This window comes from Somniosus microcephalus, chromosome 6 (assembly GCF_052327205.1).
Source record: "Somniosus microcephalus isolate GS21.2 chromosome 6, FLI_Smic_1.0, whole genome shotgun sequence".
Classification (NCBI taxonomy): Eukaryota; Metazoa; Chordata; class Chondrichthyes; order Squaliformes; family Somniosidae; genus Somniosus; species Somniosus microcephalus.
Window position 1 is genome coordinate 260,139,134 of NC_140992.1, and position 13,735 is coordinate 260,152,868.

The 13,735-nt window shown below is 42.3% G+C and overlaps 1 protein-coding gene across 1 annotated transcript; it reads right to left on the reverse strand.

The window, feature by feature from the left end:
• Positions 1–309: 309 nt before the first annotated feature.
• On the reverse strand, positions 310–10,775 carry cox4i1 (cytochrome c oxidase subunit 4I1). The gene is made up of 5 exons (XM_085991803.1): positions 10,653–10,775; positions 7,779–7,858; positions 5,251–5,415; positions 1,698–1,829; positions 310–576 (listed from the first exon to the last, which is right to left on the reverse strand). The coding sequence occupies exons 2-5, from the start codon at positions 7,855–7,857 to the stop codon at positions 440–442; spliced, it is 513 nt and encodes a 170-aa protein (XP_085847929.1). The 5' UTR covers position 7,858; positions 10,653–10,775; the 3' UTR covers positions 310–439.
• Between the last annotated feature and the right edge of the window lie 2,960 nt (positions 10,776–13,735).

Genomic DNA, 13,735 nt, shown 5'->3' on the forward strand with positions numbered 1-13,735 from the left:
ATCGAAGCAGGCACCAAAAGTGGCTGAACTGACCCACTCGTTTCCCATGCTTTCTGTAAGGAATTCTCTTTTCCCCAGTGGTGCAGCGTTATGTAGAAAATTATAGGATATACGTCAGTGGCCACTCCAGGAAATGGAACATAAGCACATTGAGAAAGGCCATGTAGAAAAACAGATCAAAACATTTCAACCACTTTTTAAAAATATAATAAAGTACTAGGGTGTGTCTGAATTTGCATCATCCTCCTCCTCCCTCCCCCAAAGTTAGAATTGGCTGCTTTAAAAAAAAAACACAACCAGCAGACAAACTCACGTAAACCAGGAGTTTATTATCAAATTTACAGATCAACTCCAGACTGTTAAGTTAACTTCTTGAACACATGTACAAGCTCAGATTTGAAGTCTCAAACGAGTAACCATTAAGAATTCCAGTGCACACTCATTTCTTCCACTCGTTATTTTCATAGTCCCACCTTGAAGCAACGCCTTCAATTGGATTCATCCTCATGTCCAGCATTCTCTTGAGCTGCTTAGCCTTCCACTCGTCAGAGAAAGTGTGAGGAACATCTCCAAATACTGTGGATAAGGGACACAGATTAGGCCACCTACATCAATTAGCTTCTCCAGCTGGAATCTAATACAGGAAACTTTCGATTTACCGGCACCTAAATAACCGGAAATCTCGGTTAACCGGCAAAATTCAGGAGTAGGTTTTACTTCATATTGTATTTGCCTTCCTCCGTCTGTTGCTGTGCAAGGGTGTGGCTGCAGCTGTTGCTAAGCTACAGAGACGCTTGGAACTTGTGGCCATTGTTCTACACTTGTTGCTAAGCAACAGGGTTTGTTGCTTTATACAGTGCTGTCAGCTCTCCCTATCTTTTACTATAGCATTCGGTTATCCAGAATTTTTGATGAACCGGCACCACGTCGGTCCCAGCCGTGCTGGATAAAAAAAAGTTTCAAGTTTCTTGTACTTGAAAAAGCTTTTCACTCTTTCAAATGAGAAATGAGCACGATTGAGAAAGTTATTAATGATGTAGCTGCATATTTCCTCATTGGAAGTCTTGCCAGCTTAAGCTAGTGTCTTAATCTTTTTTGATAGCTTAATTTTTTATTATAGGCACATTTTCTTTTCTTTTTTTTTTATAAAAAGTATGTCTGTTGCTACATTGATGGAAAGGAACATTGGCCGTTTGAAACAATATAAAATGCAGCCAGTTATTTTCAGGCTTCTCAATTCAATGACATATACCCTGAATATATTTGGAAATAAAAGCAAATCTGACATGAACTATTACATAGAATATACAGCACAGAAACAGGCAATTCGGCCCAACCGTTTATGTTCCACTCGAGCCTCTTCCCATCCTTCCTCATCTAACTATCAGCATAACCATCAATTCATTTCTCCCTCATGTGCTTATCTAGCTTCCCCTTAACCATGAAGTTGTAACCTAAAAATATTACAGAATATTTCATCAATCCCTTCATTTTAAATTAAAGTATATATTCTTAAGCAAACTGCAGTGCTAATGAACTCTTCCCCCCACTGTTGGGTACTCATTCAGTTAAAGCACAGACAACACAAGAGGTTGTGCTGCATATATGGTATATGTGGAGTATGACCTAGAAACATTTTCCCTGGTAAAGTTTACATAATTTAACTTATTTTGTACAACCAAATTTGTTCCACTCACCAAACATCCTCTGCCAGAAGACAATCAGTCCAGTGAAACCGAACATGAAAAAGACAGCACCAGCAACAGTTTTCCATTCACTTGACGGCTTGTTCATCTCAGCAAAGCTATAGTGAAAGCGAATGCGATACACTGAGGAAGTAAATGAAAACCATCTGAATGAGAATTTTTTTTTTTTTTTTATAAAAAGTTTACAGACTTAAAAAAAACTAACCTTAAAGCAGAAAAGGTTATGGGGAGATTTAACAGAGGTGTTCAAAACCATGAAGGGTTTTGATGGAGTAAATAAGGAGGAACTGTTTCCAGTGGCAGAAGGGTCGGTAACCAGAGGGCACAGATTGAAGGCAATTGGTAAAACAACCAGAGGTGAAAAGGAGAGAATTTTTACCCAACGAGTTATGATCTGGAATGCAGTGCCTAAAAGCGTGGTTGGAGCAGATTCAATAGTAACTAAAGGGAATTGGACAAATATTTGAAAAGGGGAAACTTGCAGGGCTACGGGGAAAGGGCAGGGGAGTGGGACTAAATTAGATCGCTCTTTCAAGGAGCCGGCACAGGCACGATGGCTTGAATGGCCTCGTTCTGTGCTGTATCATTTTATGATTCCAGCTAGGTTTATAACAAAAAAGCAGCAACAAAGTGCAGTTATGTCGCTTGCTTCACAATCAGTCTGCTCTGGAGGCTGCTTTTCATTCACATGGACCTGCCTGTTAGAGTTATTTGGTTTGATTGCCAGGCTATTAGAAAAAAAAAAGCCATGCAATAAGCAAGATGCTGTACTTCTGGGGAGGGATGGGGAAAGAACAGCACGTCGCCTCACAGCAAGAGCTCTTCATTTGGTAGAATCAAAAAGTATCGCCACAAGCACTGTGGAGCAATCCACGACCTTCTCCCAATTAAAGAATTCTTAGAACCAAGTAACGCAGGGAAAAGGGAGAAAGAACCTGGGAGAGAGGCAAAAAAAAAATTATTGCAATGGATTTTAATGGACAAAATATCATCTCCAATTTAGCTAGCACACAATTGTTTTAGAAAAGGGATAGAATGTAACCCAAAGTAATTTTCAATAACTAGAATATGGAATCAAAAATTAAGATTCCAGAAAAATTATATGGCAAATTAGGTTTAAACACTTGTAAACTTGTCAGAACTTGGGAGTGATGAAAAACACTCAACCGACTATTTTTTTGTGGGGGGCGGCGGTAAAGAGGAAGTATCAAGCAAGAGCTCAGGATAGTTACCAAGGTTTCATACCTTCATGTTCCAAATTGGGCTGATGGGGAGCATATTACATTGATTTGGAGGTATGCTTTTAATACTGGAGGATACATTCAATATACAGCCTACCATGCTGTACATCAATGCTTTGCAATTACAGGAAACTTTGTGCTATCCGGAGGTTGAATGTCTGGCAGCTTCGATCTAACGGCAGAAATCAGCAGCCGTTTTGGTTAGGTTTTTTTTCTTCTCCTAGCATTCTTTTCACAGGCAGGCTCTGGAAAGCGTCTTTGTCGCTTAGCAACAGCTTCAGAGACGCTTCCAAGCTACTGGGCCGAGTGTTTACAAGCTGTTGCTGAGCAACAGTGTTTGTGGTCAGACACGGCAGGCTCTGGAAGGTGTCTCTGTATCTTAGCAACAGCTTCAGAGGCGCTTCCAAGCCACGGGCCGAGTGTTGACAAGCTGTTGCTAAGCAACAGTCTTTGTTGTCAGATAGAGAGATGAAAAGCTCCTATCTGATAACATTGACGCTGGTCTATCCGGAAGTTTTGAGGCAACGGCAGCAGCTCGGTCCCGTGGGTGCCGGATAGCACAAAGTTTCCTGTACTGTGGACAGTTAAAAGTTGCAACTTTGTTGAAACTGGACCTTCTGACTTTTTCAGGGAAGAATAGCAGGAGAGGATCAATTGTAAAAAAAATGCTCCAGTTATACTGCAGGTACTGCTCTGACACAAGGTCCACCAATAAAATGATGCCAATCTGAAATTGAGGTGCATTCAAGAGGTACGACTTCATGGACTACTTGTGATGCACATTGTCCACACAAGGATTGTTTTAAGTTTAAAAATCTTGAAGTGGCACTGCCTTTCTTTTTCTAGTGACTGCAACGAGTTACCACCCCATCAGGAAATTCCTCTGGCTGTGACCAGAGTTCTATACATGCATTTAAAGAGCTCGGACTTTTCCCCACTCAAGTGATGAAAATCACCTGTGTAACTGTTGTTATCCAGCTACTAAACATATAATCCTAATAACCTAGCCGGTAAAGGCATTAACCGTGGGCAATATTAAGCCATTTAGATCAGATAGTCACCTCCTTAATTCCCAGACTGTGATGACATTAGCAGATTTCAGCCAGGATAACAGTTGGAGGCTGGGAAATATCTTCACTAAAGAAAAAGAAAATCTTTAACGTTATGGGGAAAGGGCTGGGGAAACGGGACTCTAACTGGATTACTCTTTAAAACAGCTGGCACGGGCACAATGGGCTGACTGGCCTCCCTCTATGCTCTAAAATTCTATGATGTTATTCTACAAGTTCCTGCTTGATTACTATTCAATGAATCTTCCCGGAAACACTGCATCGATGCCAGGTGACGACAGGGTTGAACTTGGCTGTAATGACCTCCATCGTCAAATAGCCTGCCAATCATCTGGACTCACACGAAGGGGGGGGGGGGTCGCTTGGTCGAGGTACCAGGGAGTGGCTTGCACCCACGAAACCACTTCCCAGCGCCTTCAGAAGGGGTGAGAAAATTGGCAAAACCACATGCTTTTGATATTGCTGAATAACTGAGTCCTACGATGTACTAGCCTGAGCTTTCACACTTGTTTCCAGTCACACGAACAAGCTGAGTAAACGGGTCCCTTCCTTTAGTATCAGGTAGTCAAATACATAATTCCCCCCAAGTTGCGCTTCGTTCTGCACGGCCTGTTTCCTTTACTATGCGGTCCCTTTAAATTTCTGCACATATGCAGTACAGGTAGACTACCTTTTATCCGAACTTCCGAAAACCGAAACCCTCTAAAAACAGACGGTTTTTTCGTTCAGCGTAAGTCGTGCGCACGACATGACCAGAGTGGCGCACGACCCCGACCCCCGCCGACGACCCCCCGCGGACCCCGACCCCTGCCGACCCCGACTCCCGCCCGCCGACCCCAGCGGACCCCCCCCCCCCCCGCGGACCCCGACTCCCGCCGACCCCGACTCCCGCCGACCCCCACCCCCGACAAATTTCCCAGTCTTATAAAATACCTTCCGAAATTTTCCGAAAACCGAAACACGGCTGGTCCCGAGGTTTTCGGATAAAGGATCGTCTACCTGTACTTACAATGGAAATGCCAGTCAGCAGCCTGCACGGGACCTTTCCCATTACTGCACAGCTAAGAGGGAACATTGGTCATATACTGTACTTCCTTATTGAAGGCACCTTAAGATTCATGCAGTCAACCTGTAGTTGCAGCCCCCAGCCCCCTCTTCTCCCCCCCGCCACCAATTCAGACAGGTCTGCATCCGATGTCAGCATGCAGTTTACACATCACTTTGGTTACTTACACTTCAGCTTCTCGTCACTGGAAAGAGAAACCCAAGAACTTTTCTCCTTCTCCTTCAGGGACTTCTGCTCTCCAGACAAGTGCCCCACAAAGTCAATGGCTGCAAGAGGCTCATCTTTGCGATCAGAGTACGCTGGAAGTGAATAATCTTCAATCTTTGCAACACCTGCAGAAAGGCAGTAGATTTCTCACTGATACATCAGCATGATAAAAATTAAACTCAAGCACACATACCCACAAAGGAAAAACAGCACTGAACATAATGCAGATCATCTTATGGTGCTCTCTCCTCTAATGTTTGGATTAATCGCTGCAAATCTTGTTAAAATGTGCTGAAACCAGTTACTGATCATACAGGTCAGTGTTCTCACTATATGCGTGGAGTGATAAGGAAACACTACATGGCTACATGTTAAAACTGCAGATATATAATGTGGCTAGTTTAGCTTGCACCTTACCACTTTCTATGTAGAACACTCCCTCCTAGAGTTGATCTTAGCAATTTTTCTGCTAATAGTATTTCTCCCCCCCCCCCCCGGATCATAAACCCCAGTGCTTCTGATCTACATTTATGATCTAGATATTCTCAAATGTAAACGCATCGCATTTCCTTATGGCACTAAAATTAGATTGTCTATGGCAAATTAAATTTAACTCTAAAATGTAAAGTTTTCCACATTGTTCCAATGTACATAAGAATACAATGAATGGGACTGAATTGGCAGAGAGGCGCTTAGGAAGAGACTTCGACCCATCACGTTCAATGCCTGGACAATGTGGAAAAGCAATTGAAGCAGGGTGCTGGAACATATCGGCAGAACAGTAGAGTACAAGTCTCCAGAGGTTATACTGAAGCTGTACCATGCATGTGTCAGACCACAGTTGGAATACTGTATTCAGTTCTGTGCACTGCACTAACAAAAGCATTGATGCATGCAAGCATTGCAAAAGATCCACAAAAGAACAAGACTGATTGCAATTGTAAAGGTGATAAACTAGGTGCAATGATGAGAGATGCTCAAGGTCTACAGCCTAGAATGAAGACAGTTAAGGGGGACCTCAAAGTTGTAAGATTAAATGGTGCAAATAAGAAACCCAGAATATTACCTCAAATTGAGTCAGGAAAATAGAATTATGACGACAAACTTATTATTCAAAAGCAGATTTTAAATTGGTATTTGGGAAAACCAGCATTGAAGATTTGGAATAATCTGCCCAATGAGGTAGAAGAGGCAAAACTATTAGAGATGCTAAATGTAGATGGATACAATTGGAGTTAGGGGACTGGGGAGATGAGCTCAATGGCCTTTCTGGTCCTTGACTTTCCTTATGTAAATAGCACCACAATTTCATGTTAAGTCTGTGGAACAATCGCTATACCTACTTTTAAAACACAAGTACTAAGGGGCAAATCACATGAGACACACTAGGACCTATTTAGGATTAAGGATGCAATCTGTGCATGTACAGGAAATTGTGCGCTATCCGGCACCCATGGGACCGAGCTACTGCTGTTTTTTTTTTTAAACTCCGGATAGACCAGCGTCAATGTTATCAGATAGGAACTTTTCAAAGCAGTATCTGACCACAAACACTGTTGCTCAGCAACAGCTTGTAAACACTCGGCCCGTGGCTTGGAAGCGCCTCTGAAGCTGTTGCTAAGCGACAGACGCTTTCCAGAGCCTGCCTGTGAAAAGAATGCTAGGAGAAAAAAAAACACCTAACCAAAACGGCTGCTGATTTCTGCCGTTAGATCAAAGTTGCCAGACATTCAACTTCCGGATAGCACAAAGTTTCCTGTAGTAAGAATCAAGAGATATTAACACTACTGTAGGTTGTATTTTCACTGTCAGATGACAAATACAGAGGGGCTCCCAATCAATGTTTCTGCTACAAAGAGCAGGACTGTGCCAGGTTACCTTTTTTAAATTAAACTGCCCTTCAAACTTCGCACGTTCTTCCCAGCTTTTCGCACAGCAATTATTCACCAGCAGAGCACCAACATACAGTGCACAAAGCTGAACAAACGTTTTGACTCTGAAGTAAGATGAGCATATCTATCATTGAACCAGTCTCTGGACAAAAGGCTCCTTGTTTTAATTTAATCGTCCTCAAAAGGGTGAAGACATAGAAAATGTTTATGCTGATTTTGGTGCATAAACACTTCAAATATTTAATTCTGGAACTGCTCCATCACTGAAAGTGGGTGGAGAGGCATTACCAATACATTAAGAGTTTCAATTTACCAAATCGAGAGATTCAATGAAAGAAAACATTTAAAAACTAACCGCCCCTGAAAGTCATCAATTTTAAGGTATTTACTCATGATACGTTATACCATTAAACCCAAGTAAAGATTGAAAATTGATTCATTATATGAACATCCAATACTGTATTAGTCATAAGAACTAGCAATGCAGATACTGATGGCAATTCAGAACATGCATCTATCAATATTGGATCAGCATTCTCACTAACTCAGCACTAGAATTTAGAACCTCTAACCACAGGTAGTCTTTTGCAACTCACCATGTCCATGGGCTTGCATGCAAACAGAAGTGGCAAGCGCACGCTTGGTGACGAGGCTCAGAGCCCTTGAAGCCAACATCCTGTAATGTTTTCACAAAGGACATTTGTCAGATCCCAGCCTCTACTGTCAGTAACATAGCTAGAGTGTATTTAAAAAGTGAAAGTCTAAAATAAGAACCCAGTACAGCATTTGGTAGAGGTTGCAAATACCAATGTTTCAATGATTCAAGAGCAAGACCAAGGTTCTAATACAGTCACCTTCAAATAAGAGTTATAATGAGAAAGATTAAGAAATGAACAGCCATTAGGAAAACCAAAGGTGGATTGATCAGGTTAAATCAGTCACCTGTAGAACTAGAAGCTACTTTGATCTGCAGACTGTATTATCTTATAAACATCTTACTTATAGGTTGAAGTTATAAACTGAAGGGATCAAAATTCATTTTAAGCATTTCTCGATTACTCATATCATCCGAGATGTATGCTTAATAGTGTTGGACGTAGTAAAATGGGCAGTGGGACCTCACAGAACAAACATTCCCTGACTGTCCTTCCTTCTCAGTTCAGTGAGGGCTCCTCTATGGCAATACTGTAAACTGCTTAAGCTCATCACAAAGCAAAAGCTGTGTGCAAATATACAAAAATATAACCTGCAGAAGCATTCAGATTATCAAAAGCAATTCGTGCAAGGTACCGACCGGTATATTAGGACATACATTTGGAGCAGGGCTGACTGACTAACAGTACCCAATGACCTTGCAGGGTAATTTTAGAAGCATGCGTCCGGGGGAAATTGAAATTATATTCTGACATTTCTACGAAATCTAGTTAAGTTTCCACACTCAATGGCTATTTTTTCAAAAAGATCTACTGTGATAAATTAGCACAATGTGCTTTCACTTCCCTGACTTGCTTTATGTGTAATCAATACAGGTCATTTGAATGATAGCTGAACATGTGAACTTCAAGTAAGTGATGTTGTGTGGTCTATCACCCTAGATAAATAATCCTGTAAAAAATATTCCATTGTGGTGTAGGGCAACAATACAAAATTCAGTTGCAGAAAGGGGAGGGAATGCACTCCAGCAATATAACAAATGGGTAAAGATCGCAGCAACTGCCCAACAGGGAGGAGCAAATGTTTGGCGTTGAGTTTGTTATTTAAGTTTAGGAAGACAATTTATCCTCATTAAACTATCAATTTAAGGCCGATGGCTGCAGTAAGGATCCAGCCAGGCAGTCCTCCATTTGCACTGCCTGGAACTGCAATTCTCATACCCAAGTGGCCAAATGGCCTACTCCTGTTTCTATGTTCTTACTGAGGGGCTACTGTAGAACTGCATTACAGCTCAAGTCACCAGAATCGGTGGAAACATTCAGACTGAATATAACGGATGCTCGCATATTAAAGTAAAATAAAATTGGACATCACTACAGTTCAAGTCATATGATACACCAAAAAGAAAATGTATAAAACTCCATGACTCCCAATCATGTAATGTTGGAGTGTACTTAAAGATTCAAAACATCTTGATAAATTCTTCAAACCTTGATAAATTCTTCAAATGCTTTATGACATCAGATCCGAGTTATTGTCACGATAAACTCCAACTTGTACATTAACCTATAGTTATATACAGTACTAAAAGTGAAACCAGGTAGGCAAAACACCAACTTCCAAATATTGGCACTCAAAAATTCTGTGTACAGAAATGCTATGATCATATTAGCTTCAAGCCACCAAAGGTCAACCATTTCTTTTTTTTTTAAAGAAGGTGTAGATTAATGTACAGCACAAATAATTTCAGATGTGTAGTATATCAGAAATTTAAACATAGAAATATATAACCCACTTCTGCATAACCCAAGTTGGAGACAGGAAAATTACACTTGGCTCAGTCTATTCTTTCAAATAACCCAGTTTATACAGTACTGTATTTTTCCTGACTTAAATCACATTTAAAAGTCTTAAGGAAAGGACAGACAATTGAACTATAATCTCTACATCATTTAAGTGTGTCTAGTTGGACTCCAGGCAACATTCCTGGTGTTCCGGCACACTTTCATTTAAATTATCGTGCAGCCCCAATCAATAAATCAATAACAGTGATTTTATGGAATCCCACATTCCTTTTTCTATTGGCATATTTCAAAAAAATGCAACAAACTGATTAAAAGCAATGCGTTATGGAGATAAACGTTTTTAAGATTTAAGAATGGGCTCCAAGGTTTTAACCACTACAGGGGCTCCTTCTGCATGACAATCTAGTACATGACCATAACGATGCCATTTGCAGTTGTTTAATTCAACCAATTCATCCAACATTTTGAGGTCAAGAGAGAAATGTTGCTTCCTGGTTTGACAGGGCTAGTAAAATGGGCGAAGTCAGCAGAGGCCGGAAACGCGAGCACTGAGCCGGGAAGGTGACCTCCCCCCCCCAACCTCCTCTCCTCCTCCTCCACAGCCCAGCGGCTTCAAAGCTCTCAGACAGCCGCTCCCCTTCCCTTCCCCACCCGGTTCAAGGGCCAAGCACTGCGGCGAGGGCCCAAGGTCAGGGCGTCCTGGGCGCGGCCTGTGGCGCCCCGAGAGGCCGGCGTGGCTGGGGGGGGGGGGGGGGGGGGGGAGAAAGAGTTGGATAAACACCGTCTCCTCTCAACCGAGCCCCTCGCACCCCCGGGGCGTCCGGAAGGCGGCCTGGCCAACGAGGTCACTCGGCTGGCCGGAAGGCCTCGAGTGAAAATATCAACCCGCCCCTACACCACACACCCCGGGCTCGATGTGGCCGGATACACCGGCACCACCGGGCCGACTCTCTCTCTCACACCGGGGCCCGGCCGCGCCCCGCCGGTCTCTAACCCGCCCCGAGCACTCACTCTCACTCGCTCGCTCCTTCACTCGGCGCCAAACTACAGCCACGGAACCGTTAGAGCCGGAAGAGCGGAAGTGGCGTCACACACCCGGAAACCAGCTCGCGCACAGCACCCCGGGAACTGGTGACCAACAGCAACCAGCTGGAGTAACTCCTCCTCCTGGCTATCTATGGGACTGAGTATCATCACATCACATGTTATATATATGGGACTAAGTATCATCACATGGGTTATATATGGGACTGAGTATCATCATATAGGTTATATATGGGACTGAGTAGCATCACATAGGTTATATATCAGACTGAGTATCATCACACAGGCTATATATGAGACTGAATATCATCACATGGGTTATATATGGGACTGAGTATCGTCATTAGGTTATATATGGGACTGAGTATCATCACAGGTTATATATGGAACTGGGTATCATCACATAGGTTATATATGGGACTGAGTATCATCACATAGGTTATATATGGACTGAGTATCATCACATGGGTTATATATGGGACTGAGTATCATCACATGGGTTATATATGGGACTGAGTATCATCACATGGGTTATATATGGGACTGAGTATCATCACAAGTTATATATGGGACTGAGTATCATCATATAGATTATATATGGGACTGAGTAGCATCACAGGTTATATATCAGACTGAATATCACCGCATGGGTTACATATGAGACTGAGTATCATCACATAGGCTATATATGGGACTGAGTATCATATAGGTTATATATGGGACTGAGTATCATCACACAGGCTATATATGAGACTGAATATCATCACATAGGTTATATATGGGACTGAGTATCATCATATAGGTTATATATGGGACTGAGTATCATCACATGGGTTATATATGGGACTGAGTATCATCACATGGGTTATATATGGGATGAGTATCACCACATGGGTTATATATGGGACTGAGTATCATCATATAGGTTATATATGGGACTGAGTAGCATCACATAGGTTATATATCAGACTGAGTATCATCACACAGGCTATATATGAGACTGAATATCATCACATGGGTTATATATGGGACTGAGTATCGTCATTAGGTTATATATGGGACTGAGTATCATCACAGGTTATATATGGAACTGGGTATCATCACATAGGTTATATATGGGACTGAGTATCATCACATAGGTTATATATGGGACTGAGTATCATCATATAGGCTATATATGGGACTGAGCATCATCATATAGGTTATATATGGTGTAACATTTGCATATTGAATTATCATTGGCCCACAGGCATCTGTAAGGAATACCTATTATATTCACATGTGATCACATGCTGAGTTGTCATTGGCCTGCAGGCATCTGTAAGGACTACTATTGTTTGGAAGATCCAGGCTAGGGGTCCTAATGCCAGGCTTTTCCCCACTGGTACTGCAATGAGTAAGATCACAGACCTAATGCTTAATAAAACAGTTAAATTGTAATACTCCGTTGTCCTGCAATTTATTAGTTTTATACAAAGTGTGTAAAACAAGACATGGTGTCAGAAGTGGGATTTGAAATGGACATCGTTGGAGCTCCCTTGTCTCGAATGGATTGGAGATCTTTGAATGTACATAGAGAATGGCGCAAGTTCAAGCAACACGTGGAGTTGATGTTCTCAGGTCCGCTGAAAAGCAAAGGGGAGGAAAAAAGATGCAGCTACCTACTCCTGTGGATCGGAGAAAAAGGGAGAGACATTTTTAACACATAGTCTCTCACCGCGGATGAAGCAAAGGTACTGAAAAGTTATTTTGACCATTTTGAAACATATGTGATGCCCAAGACAAATACGATATTCGCTAGGTACAAGTTTCAGGAGAAAGTACAAGGAGCTAGTGAGTCATTTGAACAGTTTGTGACTGAGTTAAAACTGCTGGTAAAAGACTGTGAATATGCAGATAAAGATGAGATGGTTAGAGACCGCATCGTGTTTGGAATACATTCAGCTAAAGTGAGAGAGAAACTTTTGAATGTTGGGTCCGGGCTAATGCTGGACAAAGCTATGGACATAGCTAGATCGCATGAGATAGCCCAAGTACAGTTGAAAACCATAACCGGCACCACGAGCAGCTCGCGTGAAAAGACAGTGCACGCAGTTAATAGACACACACCAAAGAACACCACCCAGAGAGCGTGTTTCAGAACAGAAAGAACAGAGAGAGTTCTAAAAATGAGCGACACAGACATAAAACACTTCAAAAACTGTGGATATTGTGGAAACAAGATGCATGGAGAAAAGGAGCACTGCCCTGCCAAAGGAAGGCAATGTGCTAAATGTGGTAAACGGAACCACTTTGCTAAAGTTTGCAGGACTGTTTTTGGAATGGCAGTACACACAGTGAGTGACAGCCAAATGCCAGATAGAGAGCCAAATGCAGAGGAACTGTTTATTGATTCAGTGTCACAGAAAAAAACAGATTTCAGAGACTGAGCAAGCCTTTGCAGATATTGAGCTGGGAAAACAGGGCACAGAGCTTAAGTTTAAACTAGACACTAGAGCTCAGGTTAATGTAATTCCTCTGAGTGAGTATCACAGCTTGAAGGATGAGTGTGAGCTACAGCCCACCTCACGCAGACTGACCAGCTACGGGGGTGAGCAGCTCATTGTAAAAGGCACATGCGTGATGAAATGCAAGTACAAAGAAAGTGAAATGATGTTGGACTTTTACATTGTTGACACTCAAGCACCTCCAGTGCTAGGTCTAAAGGCATGTTTAGACATGGACCTCGTCAAGCTAGTGCTATCATTGACAGCACCAGTGGAGAAGCAGACAGTCATGGAGGAGCTTGCTGATGTTTTCAAAGGAATCGGACTATTCCCAGGTGAATGCACTATTCACCTTGACCCAGCAGCAACCCCTGTGATTTGCCCACCGAGAAGGATACCCCTTGCTCTACGTAGTCGCCTGAAGGAGGAGCTGCAGAGCATGGAGAATACAGAAATCATCGTCCAGGAAACAGAACCGACAGAGTGGGTCAACGCGTTAGTAGTGGTTGAGAAACCACGTATAGGCAAGCTCAGAGTCTGTCTCGACCCCAGAGATTTGAACAA

What these genes read in the sequence shown, in the direction of transcription:
- cox4i1 (XM_085991803.1), bottom strand. Translation starts at nt 7,857, where the DNA reads ATGTTGGCTTCAAGGGCTCTGAGCCTCGTCACCAAGCGTGCGCTTGCC. An exon ending in CATGCAAGCCCATGGACATG is followed by an intron (nt 5,416 to 7,778) that starts GTGAGTTGCAAA and finishes GCCTTTCTGCAG; the next exon opens with GTGTTGCAAAGATTGAAGAT. An exon ending in CAGTGACGAGAAGCTGAAGT is followed by an intron (nt 1,830 to 5,250) that starts GTAAGTAACCAA and finishes TTACTTCCTCAG; the next exon opens with TGTATCGCATTCGCTTTCAC.